At 38.2% G+C, this 19,874-nt stretch overlaps 1 protein-coding gene and 1 long non-coding RNA gene across 2 annotated transcripts in view; both read left to right on the top strand.

Moving 5' to 3' along the window:
• The window catches only part of LOC123976495, a 2,452-nt gene extending 1,664 nt beyond the window's left edge, over positions 1-788 (top strand). The window contains exon 3 of the long non-coding RNA XR_006826367.1: positions 512-788. This is a non-coding gene — a long non-coding RNA (uncharacterized LOC123976495). The remainder of the gene's footprint in view (positions 1-511) is intronic.
• Positions 789-4,310: 3,522 nt separating this feature from the next.
• On the top strand, positions 4,311-18,725 carry lypla2 (lysophospholipase 2). Its single transcript, XM_046059142.1, has 10 exons — positions 4,311-4,383; positions 9,835-9,927; positions 11,655-11,686; positions 12,756-12,821; positions 13,138-13,185; positions 13,337-13,407; positions 15,418-15,491; positions 15,614-15,715; positions 15,873-16,043; positions 16,225-18,725. Exons 2-10 carry the CDS (start codon positions 9,850-9,852, stop codon positions 16,273-16,275), a joined length of 693 nt encoding a protein of 230 aa, XP_045915098.1. The 5' UTR covers positions 4,311-4,383; positions 9,835-9,849; the 3' UTR covers positions 16,276-18,725.
• Positions 18,726-19,874: the final 1,149 nt, after the last annotated feature.

Genomic DNA, 19,874 nt, shown 5'->3' with positions numbered 1-19,874 from the left:
TTTTTTTTTTTTTGTATAAATAGGACTCTGAGCCTGATCTCCTCTGGTAGACTTGTTCCAAGTGTAGGGGCCCTGACAACAAAGGTCCTGTCTCCTTTAGTTTTTAGCCTAGATTTAAATTAATTCATGTGACACAGTTTCAAAGACACAAAATGAAAATAAAATTCCATGGTCTTTTAGAAGTGTGTGAATTTAATAGCTTTAACCTGAAACACTGTATTTTTAAATGTTTGTCTTCTCTCTGTGGGCTTGTTTAGGCTCACAGACACGAAGTGACGATCTGTAACTACGAGGCAGCAGCAAACCCTGCAGATCACAAAGTGGAGAGCATCATCCCGCAAACTAACTTCATCTCCTGAACGCTTCAGAGAGGGAGAGAGAGAGAGAGAGAGGAGGAGGAGGAGGAGGAGGAGGAGGAGGAGGAGGAGGAGAAGGAGAAGAGGTTTCAGTGGCATCTGCTTGACAGTGGTCAAAAAGTCGATGTTGAAGATTCAACGCTGCGTACCGGCAGGTTGGTTGAGCTCAACCGGGACTGAGCACAGAAACCTGAAGAGCAGAGAGCTTCAGATGTGTCTGGAAGTGCCGAGTTGTTGCTCTGATTTCTATGGCAATAAAGAGTGAATGCTTAATGTGGGCAAAAAGCTTAATAATAAACGCATGAAACATTTGACACTCAGATAACTTCTGTTGTTAACCAGTTTAACTCCTATACTCTAAATCATGTCTAAAGATACACTTCACTAATGTGACAGCTACTCTTAAATAAAACACTGAAGGCTGGAATTAAACCAAGTGTACGTGCTTTTTGGGTTACCATGTTTACACTCTATCTTAATGCAATTATTATTCGGTATGAAACATGTAAAGAAACTTCATCTGCTCTTTAACATCTACAGTAAAATATGCACAAAGTCAGATTATACACATTTTAAGCCACTCTGGATACATGAAAATAAATGTAACAACTATAAAATTACATTATTTGCCATTTGTAAAGTGAACACATTGCCCACTAAGTGCTGGATAATTTCTGCCACCTAGTGGTTCATTATGTGACTGACTCTCCTTCTTAGCACAGTTTTCTATAGTGCTAAATGCTTTTTGTCTTTCTTCACTTTATCTCTGAGATAAATTCCCAACAGCTATGTGGTGTGTTGACAGTTAATTAAGTAAGTTTGTGGTCATCTGAGAAGAGCGAGGCCAGTGGTGTTGAAGAACTGAACTGAAAACCCATATGAGGTGTTGAGACTCAGGCTTGGACCAACGCTTCCCGCGGTAGAGATCTGTTCCCTCTTTTCATTCACTGCAGACCTGAACAAACTGAGTTGTGATTCCTCTACAATAAAATCTCAGTTCAAACATGTATCTCCCATGTTGCCATCTGAAAGAGGTGTTATACCAAACCTTACTGCCTTGAACTGCCTAAACAGTCTTATCTTCACACCTTCCATTTTCATTAGTTATTCATTTATTTAACCTTTATGTAACAAGGAAGTCCCTTGAGATTGAGGGAAACCTGGCCAAGACAGCCCACAAATTAAAATTAAAATAGAAATAAAAACAAGTGAAATAAACATCACATAAAAGAATTTAAATCCAGCTCACATGAGGCAGCTACATTTTTCAGTTATATGGAGTTTTAACATGACTTTAAATTCCTTTAATGGGACTAGATCATTTACAGTAGATGTAGTTAGTTTATTCCAAGTCCAGGGAGCAAAGTAAGAGTTTTTTTCCCCAAGATCAGTGAAAACTCTTGGAACCTGGTAAGAGAGCCACCGGGTGGAACAGGAGATGAAAGCTTACATTACGTTGGCCTATATGTCGGCAGTTTACCCAGCCTGGCTTTGTATACAGAAGTATACAAATGAAATTGTACTGACTGGCCAGTCTACCAGATCATAAAGTGTAAAATGGTGAAGACTGGGAAACAGAGTTGATTATAAAACATAGGGCACTATGGTAAACAGAATCTAAAAGGTGGCACGGATTAGAGGCAGCATGCATGTAGACAACATCACCATTGTCCAAAACCCCTAAAAAGGTAGCCTGCACAAGTTTCTTTTTTACTGGCTATCATGTTAAAACAAGCCTTGTTTTGAAAATTAAAACCAACCCTCAGTTACAGGTTCTTCACAAGGTTTTCAACATGAACATGTTATCCGTCCACAAACTAAAATACTTATATGATGACACTTTTTCTAATGAGTCTCCATTTAGTGTGTTGATAGTTGTTACCTGGGGATATGGAATGAGTCTTTGAAAATGTCATAAACTAACTCCAATTTATGTGGTAAGACTTGAAGCTGTTGAAAAGCTAACTGTAGCACATTAATAGTTTGTTTATTTATAGTTTATTCATTTATTTATTTATAGTTCACTTGGTTCAGTGAAGGAGCAACTGAATATATCACTTTACCATCCGCATAAAGGTAGTTTGCAAATCCTTTCCAATGTTATGTATAAATACAGAAAATAAAATAGGAGCTAAAATTGAACCTTGTGGGACACCCTTGGACATCTCTAAGAAGCCTGATGTCTGTTATGCCATTAATGACTTCATTGAGTTAGTAATGCAGGGCGTCACCATGCAGTCAGTGGCTGCCTGTGAGTGCATTTATGGGACTGTATGAGCTCAGTGAGGAGGCCCAGATTTCTCTCCAAGATTGTTTCTGTTTTTAAAAAAAGGCAATTGGAAGAATAATTAGTTTTATGCTTGACAGTGCACTTCAGGCACATACAGTTTAATGTCTGCTCTGGTGTTTTTAGTTAGATGATGAAGTAAATATGTGTGTTAATCTTATCATCTCACATGGTACTTTTTAGAAGCAAATATTCATAAATACACGTTTAATTTTCTTCACACAATTCATCACTTAACTCTACTGTTGTTTATCCATGCAGATCGTTTTGCTGCTCAAAGTACAAATTACATTTGGAAAACTCAGTAGCAGCGTGTCTCTTGATATGATCTACAGAAGTCATGAATATAATGTTTCAATGACATCAGCAACTCAAGCTAATGGAAATAAAGTGCTTTGGACACAAAATACAATATAATAAAAATACTCCATTACAAGTAAAAAGTATGAAAATCAAAAGTAAAACTTCTTATTATACAGAATGATCCCTGTCAGTGTTATAGTATCTCATTGGATGTAGTGTTATGTATAACAATGTTTCATGTTTCATAAACAGATCATATGTTTTGAACGTAAAATCTTGATAAGAACACTAACCAGTAACTATAAATAAACATATTGTGTACATACAAGTAGGCAGTGTTGGGGAGTAACTAGCTACATGTAAATTAGTTTCGTAATTTAATTATAAAATAACTGTAACTGTTAGTTACTGGGAAAAAATGTGTAATTAAATAACAATTAATTTTATGAAAATGTTCATGATTACATTGGGGGTTACATCTGAATATGTGCTGTAAAAATCTAGGCTATATGTTGAATAATATTTATTTAGTTGCTTTGCATGTTTTTCACATGCACAATGTCTTCCTTTGCCATTTCCATCAACATCTGTGTAGTAACCACGTTTGGATTTGCAGCCAGTCTGCCAGCACCACACATTAGCCTCTCAAGCTGTCTTTTTAAAATGGTTAGCAGTTAAAAAACAGTTATTAGAAATTTTGAAAAGTAATCAAAAATTAATTAAATGTAATAAGGTACATTACTTTGATAAAGAACTTGAAATAGTTACACTACTATAACTTGTAATCAGTAACCTATTACATTTAGAAAGTAACCCTCCCAACACTGCGTGTAAGTGAATAAATAGGTGTATATATAACAATATATAAAAAGCAACAATGACTAACAACCTACAATGTGTATATACCAGTCAAGTGTTATGTAGATTGTAAACATATACACACTGACTGGGTAATGTAATAGATTATTTTTTAAACAGGAAGTGGGTGGTTATGTACAGTATGTGCATGCATACATGTCTATATGCAGTATAAAAAGCGTGCATTTATATATGGATGATACGTACATGTTAGAGCAATGTGTTTTTTGAAACTATAAATATATATTTTATAATTGTATAGGCAAGTAGATGTTTTATTGTATCATTCTGGAGCTATACTTGTTCAAAACGGTAGATAGGCTGAATAAAATTTATGTGTTTAAAGGAAATTTATTTTATTTTACTGGGGATCAAGTATTGATTAGAAACTATGCTTTCTTCTATACTATATCATCCACACATTGATCCCAGATTGAGACTGTTGTGAGATAATTAGTAGTATCCGAGTAGCCAATGGGCGTCTCCGTGTGATGACGTCTCCGCGTTCTGTCCCCGCCCCCTGCCTGTGTGCGGCCAGTAGCGGAAGTTCCGTTCCATCGAGAACTGGGACAGCAAGCGGTGAGTGTATGAATCTGTATCAGCTAGCGGGCCGCGGGGTTCATTTTCACCATTTTATCCGCGCACAAACTAGTTCTTAATGGAGCCCTTTTGTTGCTTAGGGGCTCTTCTATGAAACAAGCCATGTTAGATGTTCGAGTTTGAATCGCAGCGTTAGCCTGAGGCACACTAAGAGAGAGACACCGGCAGAAGACAATGCAATTATGTGTGTGTGTGTGAGAGTCGTTAGCTAGCAGCTCCACCACTAGCCCCGGGTATTGTGTAGATGTGTGTGTGGCCAGCTAAACCGGGATTAAACCCGAGTGCTCTGCGCTGCTGGATGCCATCACAACTGAGGATGATGGGTCGTATAATATAGCTAAGCTACAACCATTCATTGTCTCCTTCCTCTTCGACACCCCCACCCCCGCCACCCGCTTCCTCTGCTTCAGCTACCGAAACTGAGTGTTTTTATTTGCCAACACTAGCCGGTTTAACCGCACTGTTTTCGCTTTGACTGCGGTGTGTGTCTACTCCAGATATCTGGCCTCCAGCAGCGGGCGGAGAGCGGGGTTAGCTGCTGGTGTGTGTCGGGGAGGATGCCTGTCACTCAGTGCCGCATATTATCCTGTTGTTTGCCAGCCACCCGTAGCCACTGAGCAAAGAGCAGTTTGAATGCAGCAGCCTGGTCTTTGTGTGTGTGTGTGTGTGTGTGTGCGCGCACTCGGACTGCAGCACGCTTCTGTTTTTTGTTTTTTTTGCGTTTGACATAAATGTAATTGGAGTCATGCAGGATGCAGACTCGTGATATGGTTTAAGTTGGCTTCAACAAAGGCAGCGTTTTTCTTTTATTTCCTTCCTCTGTTGTGTCACCTGAGAGTAACACTGAGAAATTGCTATTGACTCAAACATATGAAAGTATTTGGGGTATCAAACAGCATTTTTTTTTTATCAAACATTTACTCTAATGGTGCTGCAACTAACGGTTATTTGCGTTGTAATGAATCTGTTGATTAATCCATTAGTTGTTTAGTCTATAAAATAGCAGAAGATTGTAAATTAGTGTTTAACATTCACAGCATTTGACATCAGGAGAAGACTTAACGACAAACATTCAAACAGCAATATGTGTAATTTATGCCTATTTGTTTTTTTTTAAGGCTTCCCAGGAGTGTAGTTTAAATATTTATCATTACTGGCAAAGGGTTGGAAAATGAAAGCAAACATTCATAACCAGGTTGTTGCTGCATCCGTTCAGTTGCTTAAGGAGTCAGGAGATGTGTGCATGGAAACATAGATTATATAGAACATGGATACTGGAACAGGTCTTGTTTTCAGTAGTTTTGGTTTTTTTTTTAGACCCAACTTGAATAGGACTAGATGCTTGTGCACAGTGTGACACTATTTTTAAACACCGGCCTCCTCCATAAGCATAGAGAGTGAGCTATTGTATCTTAGAGCGTGCATTGACAGCCCACGTGGTGCATTATGCTGGTAGTCTGCGTTACGGGTCATTGTTAATCTGCTGAACAAAAACAGGTGGAAAAAAGGGTATAAAAGTGATTAATCCTCTTTGCATATGCTATCTATTTTGGGAGGCTTGTCCTACTTGTCCGAACAGACTGTCCAGTGTTCCTGCACTCCTGTCTCTCACTCCTCAATTGCTTTTCTTATGACTTTCCTTCTGTCACTTTCTCTTCTTTTGTGGTCTGCTCTTAGTTCTATTGTCTGTGTCTGTTCCCACGTTGAAGTATCAATACCACAGTCTTAAAATACTCCTTTACAAGTAAAAGGCCTGCATTTAAATCCTACTTAAGTAACAGTACAGAGGTATGATCAGCAAAATGTACCTTTTATTGTTGTTGCGATTATAATGACAAAAATTATCACTGTTGCCAGTATTAGCGCAGTATTGTTAAAATGTTGAAAGTACTGATACACACACTGAAACCGTTTCACCAAGTTTAAAACCACAAACTAGCAGCATCTTTTGTTTGCGTAAGATTAAAATAACAGCCCACACCTTATGTCAACCTATGAAAACCATATGAAATTTGCATTAAAATTAAAGATGGTATAAAGTGTATGCAGTAACCCATTGCACAATTTACAGAAATACAAATAAGTTTTAAGAAGGCCGTGATAGTTACTGTAATGAGCCCAACAAATTAAATAAATACAGAGGAGTCTTGTACAGGAGTCTATAGCGTCTCTCCTGTTGGAACACCTGTACAACCAATTTGACAAAAAAACACAGGATCCATACAGCTACAGAACAACACGTAGTGTTTTTTAGAGAAAGTAACACTGAGAGCTTCAGTTTATAAGTCAAACAAAAACTATGACATGTCTGAAGTCCCCCAATAATGCATTGTGCTAAAAGTTAACTTGCCCTGTATTCGTTTTAAAGTGATTTTCTTTGATCAAGTTTCCCTTACCACTCTTATAAAAAACAAAATACGACACCATTCAGACTTCAGAAAGGCTGGAAAATCTTCGGAGCGCTGTCACTGCCTTCCGCCATGTTTTCATTGACCCAAAGTGCGGTCATCGAACATGGTTTTAATGAAAAATAAAAATTTGAAACGGTAATACTAATCATTGGAAATTTATCGTGGTTTATTGCTAAACCGGTATAAGTTTCATCTTTGATCGTCAAATAGTTGTGTAAGAATGAATAAATGTAATATAAATGAAACCAGTCCAGAGGGGACATCGCTCCTCGTGTAACTCCTGACAATCAGACCGTCTGACATGGTGCCAAAAAGAAGACACAAGTCAGAAATGTCGGGAACAATTGGTTTAATCTTTAACTATACATTGTATTTTACAAGCTTATAAGATATATATTTTTAAATGTGAAATCTGAATCTGGAAAAAGTAGATATTATAGTTATTAGATAAATAGAGTAAAAAGTACAGCATTTCCCTCTGAAATGTAGTGAAGTCAAAGAAAAAAGTAGCATTAAATAGAAATACTCAAGTTAAATACCAGAAATTGTACTTGCAGTACATGAATGTACTTAGTACCATTACTGCCGCTAAAACATTAATGTGGAAAATATCCTCCTGATACTGTTTGATGATTCAAACCAGAACTTTGCACTGAAAGAGACTGTTTCCTGGAGCGTAACCCTGCCCAGTTATTATTCAACTACTCATTTATCAAGGGTAAGGACGTAGTGCAAAAACAACCTTCTTTTGTCGGCACTTTGGACGCTTAAATCACACATTTACTATCCACTTCCATGAATTTCAGCTGTGAATTTGACCTTCAGATGATAATTTGTCACCTGCCAAAGAGCAAACACACAGGAAAATCTGATCTGGCCATAACAGGGGTGGAGTTTTAACACCCGTAGAGTATAATCCCGCTCAGTGATTACACAGTAACCTTTGCGTTGGAGACATTTTCCTGTCTCCTCATCGCCTATTTACCAATCAGGCAGCACAACGTCTGACTCGCCTGTCCCGGCGTGCCTCATCCTGTCAGACATCATCAGAAAGTTAGAGGCATTAATGAGTGAAGGCTTTCAATGCTTAATGTTACTGTAAAACAACCCCCTGACCTCATGCTTGTTATCGGTGGCTGACTCACTGAGCAGAGGGATGTACGTCGGCGGCCGTTTTACAGAGTACAGCACAGGGAGGGAGTGTGTTTCGTTTAGTTAATGAGTCTCGTGACTTGCTGACTACAGAAACCTCCCCGACTCACACAAACACCTCATGACTGCTGTTTTAGGTACAGCAGCAGGTTCATTATGTGTTTGTGTGTGTAAGTGGTATGTTCAGCTTTGTTGTTGCTGTCTGCAGACTGAATGGCTGCGCTGATAATAATCACTGAGCTGTTCATTGTCAGACTTTGTGACAGACACCACTGTACATTGTCGTTCAACAGAAAATTATCAGCAGTAGAGCCTGAACTGGATTTTTGAGGTCTATATGGATTTGGATATTGCAAGTTAAAAAATCTGATGATATAGAGGCAGATAGATGTTTTTCTGTACATAAATGCATAAGATAAACAATAATCTTCACTATATATAGAGTTAGGTTTTTATCAATCTCGAAATCTAGACATTAGCTTTTGAATTTAGCTGCAATCAAATCCGGGATTACTAATCGGACAGTGAACGATGACCAGCGCACGGAAGAGGACGTTTTGTCCTGGATATCCGTTATATGTTTCGGAAGCCTCAAAACATTAGGTGTTGTACTTCAGAGTCTAAATAGTCTTCAGAAGATACCCGATGTGTTCGAGAATGTATCAAATTCAGTTTGGCATATCTGTGCTGACATATGTCTGCAAAAAGCCAATATTGGTCAAGTAATCTGCAACTATGTTGATAATCGATTATTAATGGCCAAATATTGACATTTTTACTCAGGATTTCCTGCTTTTTTTGTCATATGACAGTAAACTGAAAATCTTTAGGTTTTGGACTGCTTGCCGGATAGGACATGCAAAATTGAAGACATCACTACTGGCTTGGAGAAATTGTAAACATTTTTACAGTCTTAACGATTGAATTGATAAAATAATCAGCAGATTATTCGATAATGAAAATAATTGTTAGTTGCAGTCCTGATGGTATTCCAACAAAAAGTTTGAAATTCTATGTAAATGGCTGTATTATAATTCACTAACTCTACACAACACACAATGTTTTACTTACATCTTTTCCTAAAACGAGCGTTGTCCTTTACTGATTACCTTGTGTCTCTTTAGGAGAATACTTACAGTGAATAAAAACTGATCCTAATGCACACATGCACCACAGGAAGTGGAAGTAATTGCCCTCTACCAATCTGAGGGCGTAGTAGCCTGTTTGAAACCTGAGAGGGAAAACCCAGGGCTAAAACGTCCACAGACCACTCACCCTTGCTTGTAAAGCTTATCGGAGTAATAATCGAAGGCTGCTTGCATTAAACATTGAACATTTTTAGAAATCCTTCTCGTTAATCATCATCATTACGTCCCTGTCAGTTTTATTGATCTTGCACTGTTCACTTGTCCTGCAGATCTAGAAATCAGGGAAAACAAGTTTCCCGATTTTTAATATGATGTAATCAAATGACTCCAGAGCCTAGGGCTGGTGCATTAGAAGCAAAGTAGATTGTTTGTGTAAACCGATATGTTTGTATAATTAAAAACATTTATCATCCAGAAAATCTTGACTTTCTTGAGAAAGTCTTGACTAATGGTTCTAAAACCACAGGAATAAAAGATGTAAAGATTAATCTTTGAGTAGGTGTTGTTGTTTCCTGTTGTATCTTGTCATGTGAACAGTTTCATGATAAATATGAAGGCTGAAAATAAATGAGAACACTTTGCAAATTGCTCAGAAGGTTCCTGAAATGTATGAGTTAAATAAAGCTTTTAATTCGGCCTCGATGTACATGTACGTAGATCCAAACTGCCATCCGTACTCAGGTGACCTCTGACGTTTCTGTCCTTCCTTCTGCCTCCAGCACCTCTTACAGTGTATGTGTGGCAACAACATGTCTGTGCCGCTGCTCGCCGAGGCTGTGACGGTGTCCGGGATGGAAAAGGAGACCGCAGCGGTGAGTGAAACCACAAAACCTCAGATGTTTTAATGTTATTGATACTCATATTTAGATCAGATGAGGAGAATGGGTGAGGAAAGGGTGTCGACATCTAGCTCAAGGACACTTTCAGTTGCGGGAATCGAACAAGGCAATTTGATTCATGACTGAAGGTTTTCTGTGGCCTTGAAGCTGTCTGACAGGTCAGCCCGAACACTTGCTTTCTCAGCTGTCCGTCTTGCTTCTTTAAACTAGATCAGAGAGTTACTGAGATGTAGTGCTTGAAATTAAAGGGATATTAAAACCAAAATACCTTCCCATATACTGGGTCTTTACTTTGGCTGCTGACTTTCCAAGTAGAGAATTTAAGAGGCAGGACATATCCCTTTATTTGCCCTTCAACATAATGTTATTGATTGGATGGATTGTTTTTGATCATCTCACCTGAAACGATACACCTCCCCCAACACATCCCCTCGCATTTTTTTAAATCTTAGGTTTGAAGCTTGAAGTGGATGTAGCCACCATGATGTCACCCACTGATTTGTGGACTACTGTTTTAAAGCCTCGAGTTTGGCATTTTGGTTGTTGACATCTCGGTTTTTTGGAACCAGACGTGACCGGACTTGGATAAGAGGGTGCCTCCATCCTGATTGACAATGGTTGCAACTTGTCAATCACAAGATAGCCACGCGCTAAAGCATTCCTGCTTTATCGTCTATTTTCCTCTAAATGCGACCCTGATTTACTAAATGAACATCATGCTTTATTAAAGGAAGACTTGAAACTAGCAACTGAGACCATACACTCATTAGGAAAGGGGTTACTGAGGTAATAAATCAAGTAAGAAGTAGGGTTATTTCTGTCTTATATCGGACTTTTTTGCAATCAGTGGAGGTGCCCCCTGTTGGCCATTAGAAAGAATGCAGGTTTAAGGCACTTCAGCATTGGCTCCACTTTTCAGACCTGGAGGTTGCCTCTTGGTCTGGCCAAGAGTTTTGCTTAACTACTGCTACATTTTTAAGTATCATGTGTATTAAAGTTTGGTTTACACCGAGTATTGTTTTGCCTTTAAAATCAATGTGCACCATCAAATCATTGTGTCATGGTTCTTAATAAACACCTTTCCTTTGTAATTAGAAGCAACGACTATAGCTGCACCTGTAGCAGTAGGTGTAACAAGTACAGTGAGCAGACACTTTGTGTTGATGCTCAGCTGGATCTGAGTGTAAAAATGAAAGGTGCTGTTGTCAGGTACAGTGCAGGGATTCGTTAAACACCAGGATCAAAGCTGAATGTCACAGGTTCCAGCTCTGAACCTCGTCTCAAACCCTACATGGAAGAAAACTGTTTTGATCTCTGCAAAGACTGCAGAGTCACTGATTTCCAGCCAACGAGCAGTGTTGTTGGCCCCTTTCATGGTTTCTCAGCAGGGAGTAGCTCGTGTGGAAACTGGCACTGAGAGCTTATCTTGGAATAATGAACGATTGGCATCCAAAATGCACGTTTACCAGTCATACATCGTGTACACAAGACCAGTACAGTCATACATTTGTGAAGTGCGAGATGGAACTGAAAATAATTCATCCTCCCTTCAGCAATTAATGTGTCCAATGTGATCAATCACTGTCAGAAACAAGTCTTTGTACCTGCATTTAGAGGGAAATGCTAAGAAACCTTCACCGTTTCCCTGTATGAACATTTAAGAGAAAGTCCTAACCACTTTTTTTTAATCTGTACTACAGGTGATCTTTCTTCACGGGTTGGGAGACTCAGGGTGAGTGATGTTTTAATCTCCTCTTAATTCATGTGGAATATGTATGCGTTCAGCCCTCAGTGAGAGATTTAGTACACCTCATACTCTGTACTGGCAAGTTAATTTCCTGCCTCAGATATTTCAGATACTTTTAATTGGCTGGGTGTCGACCCTCAATTCTTTTTTTTGGTACAGACTGAAATGTGCTCCTGGTTTTGTTTAAAAATAAAAAGAATCTGATTCTGATATTTTAAGACTAAATAAGTTTGTAGGAGTAAAGTTTCCACATCACAAATTCCTGCTGGTACGTCCACATGTTAAACTGAGATTCAAGGTGAGATCAGAGAAACTCTCCCCCTTCAGAAGATGAATACCAAACTCCGGTGCCAAACTAGCACATTCATCAATCTGCACAGTGAAGGTGAAAACATCTCAGTGAAGTACCGATAAGAAAAACACATTTTTAAGTGGAGGTGGACTTTAAATGTAAAAATGAACAAAGAAAACATGTAAAGTTGTTGTTTTTTAATACTGATTTCTGTAAATGTTACATAGTTTTGTTTTTATGGTTGATCAAAACCTGTTGGGTGTGTGTGAACTCATGACACACCCAGTGATTTCAGGAATTACCTCAGTATTCCTGAAATCCGGGCTACAGGCTTCATTACATTTAGCTGTTCAAACTGCCAGAGATCCATTTAGTGGCTATGTGTTAATGCGGTAATTGATGCCCACATTCATGTAGTTTAATTTCATAATACACCACACACATTCACATCACAAATGACTCATTTGTAAAGCTCTCAAATCAGCACTTGATGTCGAGTGATTCACTTAATCAGATGTTAAATCGTGTCAGTGCTTCTCTACAATGGAGATCAAAAATATCTCCTGTGGTGGGTGTTTTTCCCATAAATGCCTAATTGTACTTCAAGTGCAAATTTTTACCGTGTGTAGAAGTGATGTTTATTTGTAGACTACATATGCTGCTACACGCTGTATTTCACATTGTACTAACTTGTAGTACATTTGGGTTTGATGTTCTGCATATTAAAAACTAACATTTGTTTTCTCTCTTGTTTTCTGTCAGGCATGGGTGGGCAGACACTTTGACGGGGATCCAGCTGCCTCACGTCAAGTTCATCTGCCCCCACGCGTAAGTCTTTTTTTCTCTCCAATCCTTCTGTCATATTTTATGCATTCAACACTGTCTCTTGTCAGCAGGAAGGAAAACTAACATATTTTTATTCGTGTGGTTGTGTGGAGTGAAGTACAAAATGAACCTGTGAACAAATATCCAGTTTTTTTTCCCCGTCAAGAGGGCAAAATCATCTTCAAACCAATAGTTTATTGATCATTCTGTCTTGTTGAGTGAATTAATCAATCCACCAACATTTAGCTCCTGGCTGCTGGTGATCTCCCACGCAGACTGCCATGTTTTCATTTCTCTCCCTTCCTTTTCCCCCCTGCAGGCCCCCAATTCCCGTCACTCTCAACATGAAGTCGATGATGCCCGCGTGGTGAGTTGGCGTGATGAAAGAGACTGCCTTTTAGCCCAACACTGGGTGCTATTGTTTCCCTGGAAACCACAATAGGCTCCCGTATCGTCATTGACAATGCTGCGATTGTATCTATTGATTTCCTTAAATGCTCGCCTCTGCATGCTTGCAGGTTTGACCTCATGGGTCTCAGCCCCGAGTCCCCAGAGGATGAATCTGGAATCAAGAAGGCAGCAGACAACAGTGAGTTTAATGTTTTAATGCTGGTCTATGACGGCGGAGATGCATTTAAACAAAAGTATTGGCATCAGTACCAAAAGTCATTCATCTGTTTGTTCTATATTTATTTATTTTTAAATCTATTTATGTCAACTGTATGTTTATGTCTAACACCCAATCACCATAGCAAATTCCTCGTACGTGTAAAATACTACTTGGCAGTAAAGCTCTTTCTGATTCTGTAGATACCAGTACCTATAAATTAGAGTACGTAAATACAGTAAATATGTTATATTCCACTACTGATTAATACACGTTTCACATGCTCCAGTGAGTATTTCCAGCAGCAGGACGGTGTATAAGGGAATGAGTCAAAATAAACTACAATGCCCACGTTCATTGTCATGAAGGAACATACAACATTGTTACTGGTTAATGTGTTTTGTAATAGTTTATCGACAACTAAATCCATGTCATTCTGGCTGAGAGCCTTTATCACATTTTATTCCACACTTCCTGTTTCCTGTCACTGTCTACTGTTGACCAGCTAATGAAGGCAAACATGCCAGAAAGATCATCTGAAAAACTGATTTCTGTCTTTTCTAGGCGAAGCAAATCTAACCTCACCTTTCAATCTGTCAGTTCAATCCGTATGTTGTATGTGCACTGTAAAGATTATCTATCCCTAAAATTATCTTTCCATTATGTTGTTTTTAAGAAAAATACTTTTCAAATCAGGACCACAAGTTACTTGATAAACAGGTCTTGTAAAAATGTGAGATAGATTATTTTTATATATATATAAAATAAAATAATTGCACATACATAGAAGCAAGGAAACTTAATAAGAAATGACAATTTGGTGTAAAAAAAACAGAAAGAGGAGACAGTTTGTATGAAACAAGCAGAATAAAGTGAAAAAACCATAAAATATAATTTTATAAAATTAGGAAAAGACAAAGCAAACAAAGGGAGGTTAAGGTGCTTTTTAAAGGTGTGAAGAACAGCAAAGTAAAATCACCTTTCATCCATTTCTTTCAATCTTAAAAAATCCAGGAATACCTTTTCTGGAGCCCGTAAGGTGTCTGTATAACTCAAACGAAGTGCTTGTCTAATAATCAAACATGAACTGATTTGTTTCGGACATACCTTTAGTCAACAGCCAGAAACATAATGAAGACCCAAGTCTCCTCCCAGTGGTCAGACAGCACAACAACTCCCTTCAGTTAAAAATTTGAAATGAATCCTAAAAGTAACATGGAGCCAATGTATAGTAAATGTTTTGCAGTATTCAGAAAATCCTGGATTTAAAAAGTTACTTAAGTAAAATTATGTAAGTATTATTTGGAAAATGTACTTAAAAGTAAAAGTACTGAAGGCAATAAAATGACCCTGTGACTGTTGAAGTATTATACGATATATCAGATTATTATTTCTCATGCATGCATGTAAAAGCAGGATTTTACTGTTGTAGTAGGTGGAGCTCGTTTTGAAGTATTTTGTATCGGACTACAACTAATCATTGTTTTAATTATGGATTCATCTGCTGATACTTTTCTCCATTAACTGATTGATTGTTTGGTTTGTCTTTAAAATAGTGAGAAATTACAATTAACTCGTAGCCAAAGTGACACATTCACAATTTTGTCCAACCAGCAGTCCAAAACTCAGAATGACTAAAAAATAAAGTTAAAAGAAAAGAAGCAAATCTGCAATGTTTTACTTGAAAAACGCTAAAAATAGTTTGTCAAATTTCTGTCACTTGAGTTATCGACTTATCGTTTCAGCTGTACTTGCACATATTCATATGTTTTGTGAGCAAAACTCTTCATTTGTAAAGTAACTAAAGCTGATAATAGTGAAGCAAGTAGGTACAACATAGCATGAGAAGAAAATACTCAAGTAATACAAGTACCTCAAATTGGTACTTGAAAAAACTTGAGTAAATCACTCCTTACTCGTTTACATCTGAAGGGTTTGTTTGATAATCTGCATTATATGTTAACTCTTAATTGTTCTTCCTTTCCTCTCTAGTCAAGGCCATAATCGAACATGAGGCCAAAAATGGGATCCCCCCACACCGTATAATACTCGGTGGCTTCTCTCAGGTAGGGCTTTATATCTTAGCGTTGTTTTATATTCCACAAGAGTGATGTTTGTAGCAATATATTAAGAAATGTAAATTAATGCATGTAATAAACTTCTCTCTCTGTGTCTGCTTCCTCCTCAGGGTGGGGCTTTGTCCTTGTATACCGCCTTGACCTGCCAGCATCAGCTGGCGGGCGTTGTGGCCCTCAGTTGTTGGCTACCACTTCACAGGAGTTTCCCATCGGTACAGTCACAGTTTTACTTTGTCCAAACCAAGAAAAAACACTTTTAACCAGAATAGCTTTGGATATCATTTAACACGAACAAGCGTCAGCAGTTAAGCTATGTGTCTCGTTGTATGTTAGGAAGCGGCGTCATTCTTTGTTGTGTTTGTCCTGCAGGCGTCAAGCGGCAACAAGAACATCCCGATCCTGCAGTGCCACGGCGAGATGGACGTCATGATCCCAGTGCAGTTTGGTGCTATGACGGCAGAAAAACTCAAATCCATAGTCAACCCTCAGATGATCACCTTCAAAACCTTCCCAGGGCTCCCTCACAGCTCCTGTCCTCAGGTATTCCTGCTTGGGGGATTTATTGTTTGCAAAAATGTGTTTTCATTTTGACATTTAAGTTGTTGTTTTTAGTGTTGATTGAACATTTTGATGCCCTTTGTGTCGCTCCTGATGATTTAAGGAACAGATGTAATCCTGTCACATCCTATTTTAAATTTATTTTCCTTTTGTTCTTTTGTAGGAGATGGCGGCTGTAAAGGAATTTATCGAGAAGTACTTGCCCCGAATCTGACCTCACCTCATCCCCAATGTGACCCCCTGAGACACTGACCTCTCACCCCTGATCTGCCATTCTCCCACAGGAAACAGCCATGAGCACCCCCTCTTCCACACACACCGACATGATAACAAACACGCGCATGAAAAGACACACACATTTGATAATATTGATTTGATCCACACCGCTACACAAAACATATGCTCCTCCATGTGGTCCAATCCAACAACACACTGATTTGGTTTTAACACAACCATGTGCTCGCACTCACAAGTCTTAGCCATTCGGAGGGAGAAACACTGACTGTCACAAAACATTCCCTTTGGTTTTATTTAAACAACCTCAGTTTTTCTCCACTTTTACCTCATTTTGCTTCATTGCTTCAACTGCTACACCCTTCCCTCTTTCATTGCTGTGTCAGTTTGTGAGACATTAAGTGGAAAACCATCACTAAGATTGAGACCGGACACGTGGTTTAACACCTTCCTGATGCTGTCAGTGACCATACTAAGGCGCAGTCAGACCTGATTTCGCTTCCCGTTTGTGGAATGGGGCGAGATACATTTGCTTCTTGTCGCGAATTGACCTGCCTGAGTTTGAGGCTCTCCAATGTCCAGCCAGTTTTTAGAGAAAAGGTGGGATTTACTAATTCCAGGAAATGTCGGTTGTTTATAGTCTTGCTTTAACGCAGTCTTGCTTAAATATTACAAGCAGCAGAGAAGAAGGGATGCTGCTTGGATGCAGTGAGTGCAAGGACGGTGACAGAGGTTTCTTACAGTAAAGTTGTTATGATAAAACGTTGTATTGTTTACGACTTTGTGGACTGCTGTTGTTAGCCTGCTAGCCATGCTGGCTCTTGCAGTTTATGTTTACAACCCTTCCCAAGACTTTTCCTGGCCCCTCTTGCTTTCCCCCCAACACACACCACACGATTAAATTTCGCCAGGTGAAATTCTGTCTGGCTGCGGCTACACTCCAGTGTTGGAGTCTGACTCGGGTGCAGTGAGTGCTGGTTTTAGAGCTGGAGCAGCCATCTATTCCACCGCCTACCACCCCATGACAGAGCACTGCAGCCTGTCCGGGTCTTGCATCGCCAATGGTTGTCCCTTTTATTAAAGTACCAACATCCATGGGGGGCTTCACATTTCTTTTTCTTTTTTTAAATGAGTGTGATAAAATATCTTGAATTATATGAAGAAAATCCAATTGAAATAAAAGAAAACAAACCAATTGATGCTTTTGCCACCCTGTGCTGTTTATTTCAAAACTTCCACACCTGCATATCAGCAATCTCTTCCATCTTTGATGTGATTCTTCATGTAAAATTACCTCATTACATTTCTTTAAAAAAAAAAAAAGGGGGGAATGACTGACCAGTGTGATAATGCATCACTGCAGATGGTTGCAGGCCCGCAAAGACTGCACACCATGAGTCGTTTCACTGTTCTTCCCACCCTTCTTTTACTCATTCCTCCCCATTTCAAGTGTTCCTGTTTCAGCATCAGCCTCCTCTCCATTACTCCCAGTTGATTTTTTTTTTAGTGAGTTTGTGTGTTTTAAACTCCTCCGTATTGTTTTCCACGACATCAAATCAGTCCTGAGTTTAAAACTGGCGTAGACTATTTATTTCCAAAAAAGTGTAAGAAAATATTCACTTCACAGCTCCCTCCTTTGGCAACTTACTGTAACCCACTTATAGAACATAAAAGGTCAGATTTAAACTTAAACCCAACACTATTATAGTTCACTTCTTTAAAAAACAAAACAAACGGCTATACACTGGGAGAGCTTTGGCAAGAAGCTGTTCCAACATAACAGAAGGGTGATTTTACAAATTAAAAAAAGTTAATCTTGATGAACTTGTGATCCTTGGACATAGGAGTGTAACTCTGAGGAGTCGTGTGTGTGCTTAAAATATATATATATATATCAGGTGTTCTGCATTTTCCTTTGTGAATGTTAATTTTGTTCTCATGATTACCTGCTCTATATTACTGTTCTCAACCCTGATTTTAAAAAAACAAGTGGAAAAGGAGCAAAGACATCTGTTTTGATTGTTGTTCACTAATCACTAATGAATGTCTCTTATCTCCTGGAGTCCTTTTTATATTTTTCCCGTCACTTTGAATCTCTGATGCAGCCCTGCTTTTTTTCGCTTCTCTTTATTTAGTTTCTTTTTTTCTCTTGACACCTTTTTTATAATTCCAACACTTCCCCTTGTGTGACGATTGTTGCACCGTTTTGTGTTTTTTCCTGGGTTGTATGTTGTTTTTGGTTAAACTTTCTACATGTGTTTTTTGGATGTATGTTCTGTTGTGTTTTGTCAACATTGTCATCTCATCCTTTTTTGTGTGTGTGTCTGTTTATAATGATGAGCATTAAGAAAACATGTTGAAGCGAGACTGGTGGTCTCTCAGCTTTTTTTTGTTTCCAAAATGTATGCGGAATAAATGACAAAAAAAGTCCATTTGAGTTGTGTGTCTTTTTCGTAATTGTGTATATATAGCGTAAGATTGGTTAACTTGGTAAAAGACTGGCATGAAAATCTATAATTAAGGCTCAATGCCGAATATACCTTGAGACAGACATAGGAACAAGTCATTGTTTTCTAAATCACCAAAAAATACGTCTTTCGTTCTTTAGTGCCATTTCAACATAGCACCAAAAAGACTACTAGTGAAAGTGTGAATCGGGAAAATACAAATAAATGTGCATGTGCTAATTACTTTCAAATGTATTCCATGTTTGTAGGAGGGTTTAAGTCAAAGAGCTCATGTTGTCACATGTAATTTTTGCCTATGGTCAGTCTTTAGATTTCAGGCATGAATTCATCAAATTTGTGACTCGACTACAAAGCACTTCCTCATAGTGACCACTAATGGGAGGTCAAAGGTTCCCTATCTTATTTATTTACCAAACCATATCATTTTACTTCTGCATATACTATACTGGTCTGCAATCATCAGTTTTAACTATCAAAATTTATACAAAAGGTTGGTAAAAGTGGATAAGATACAGGTACATCCTTCATTAAAACCCTATGATCATGGACTATGATCACTGTGAGATATTTTGACCAATTTGGGTGTCTTTAAACAAAATTGTATTAAAACAAAAAGTGGTCAGGTTTACCTGTTTTGGGAGAATGGTGGGACAAATAGCTTTTTGAACGAATGGTTCTTTTTGGCAATTTGATTTGTGATTTTTTGTTGTTGTTCAGACCAAGTATGCTGCAGACAATTGATTTGTACTCAAATAAAATCTAATATAATGCTAATTAAATAACCCCCCTTAAACTTGATAATAATACAACCTTTTTTTTCAGAGAATGTTCCATTTTGTTTGGCTGTCATTCATTTAAGGAATGGGAGTGTAAACAAATTTTTCTTCTATCTTCAAAGTCTTTTTGTTGAAGGAGAAACTAATCGTACTAAAATAAAGTTTATTTTTCAAGGATTATAAACAATTTTTTTTTTCTTTCTAAATCTGCATTTGTGTATATGAAAATTAGCCAAAAGCAACACAGTTAATTAGGAAATAATGGTCACAGTGTTAAATATAAGACATTCTGCCAAAACAAGCTAAAACCTGAATATATACAATCATTTATGAAT

This window comes from Micropterus dolomieu, linkage group LG09 (assembly GCF_021292245.1).
Source record: "Micropterus dolomieu isolate WLL.071019.BEF.003 ecotype Adirondacks linkage group LG09, ASM2129224v1, whole genome shotgun sequence".
NCBI classification, from domain to species: Eukaryota; Metazoa; Chordata; class Actinopteri; order Centrarchiformes; family Centrarchidae; genus Micropterus; species Micropterus dolomieu.
Note: the sequence above shows the minus strand (reverse complement) of the source record. Positions and strands in the feature narration are given on the sequence as shown.

Coding starts and splice junctions, on each gene's coding strand:
- lypla2 (XM_046059142.1), top strand. CDS start 9,850: ATGTGTGGCAACAACATGTCTGTGCCGCTGCTCGCCGAGGCTGTGACG. Junction 12,822..13,137: donor AAGTTCATCTGCCCCCACGC/GTAAGTCTTTTT, acceptor TCCCCCCTGCAG/GCCCCCAATTCCCGTCACTC. Junction 13,186..13,336: donor AAGTCGATGATGCCCGCGTG/GTGAGTTGGCGT, acceptor GCATGCTTGCAG/GTTTGACCTCATGGGTCTCA.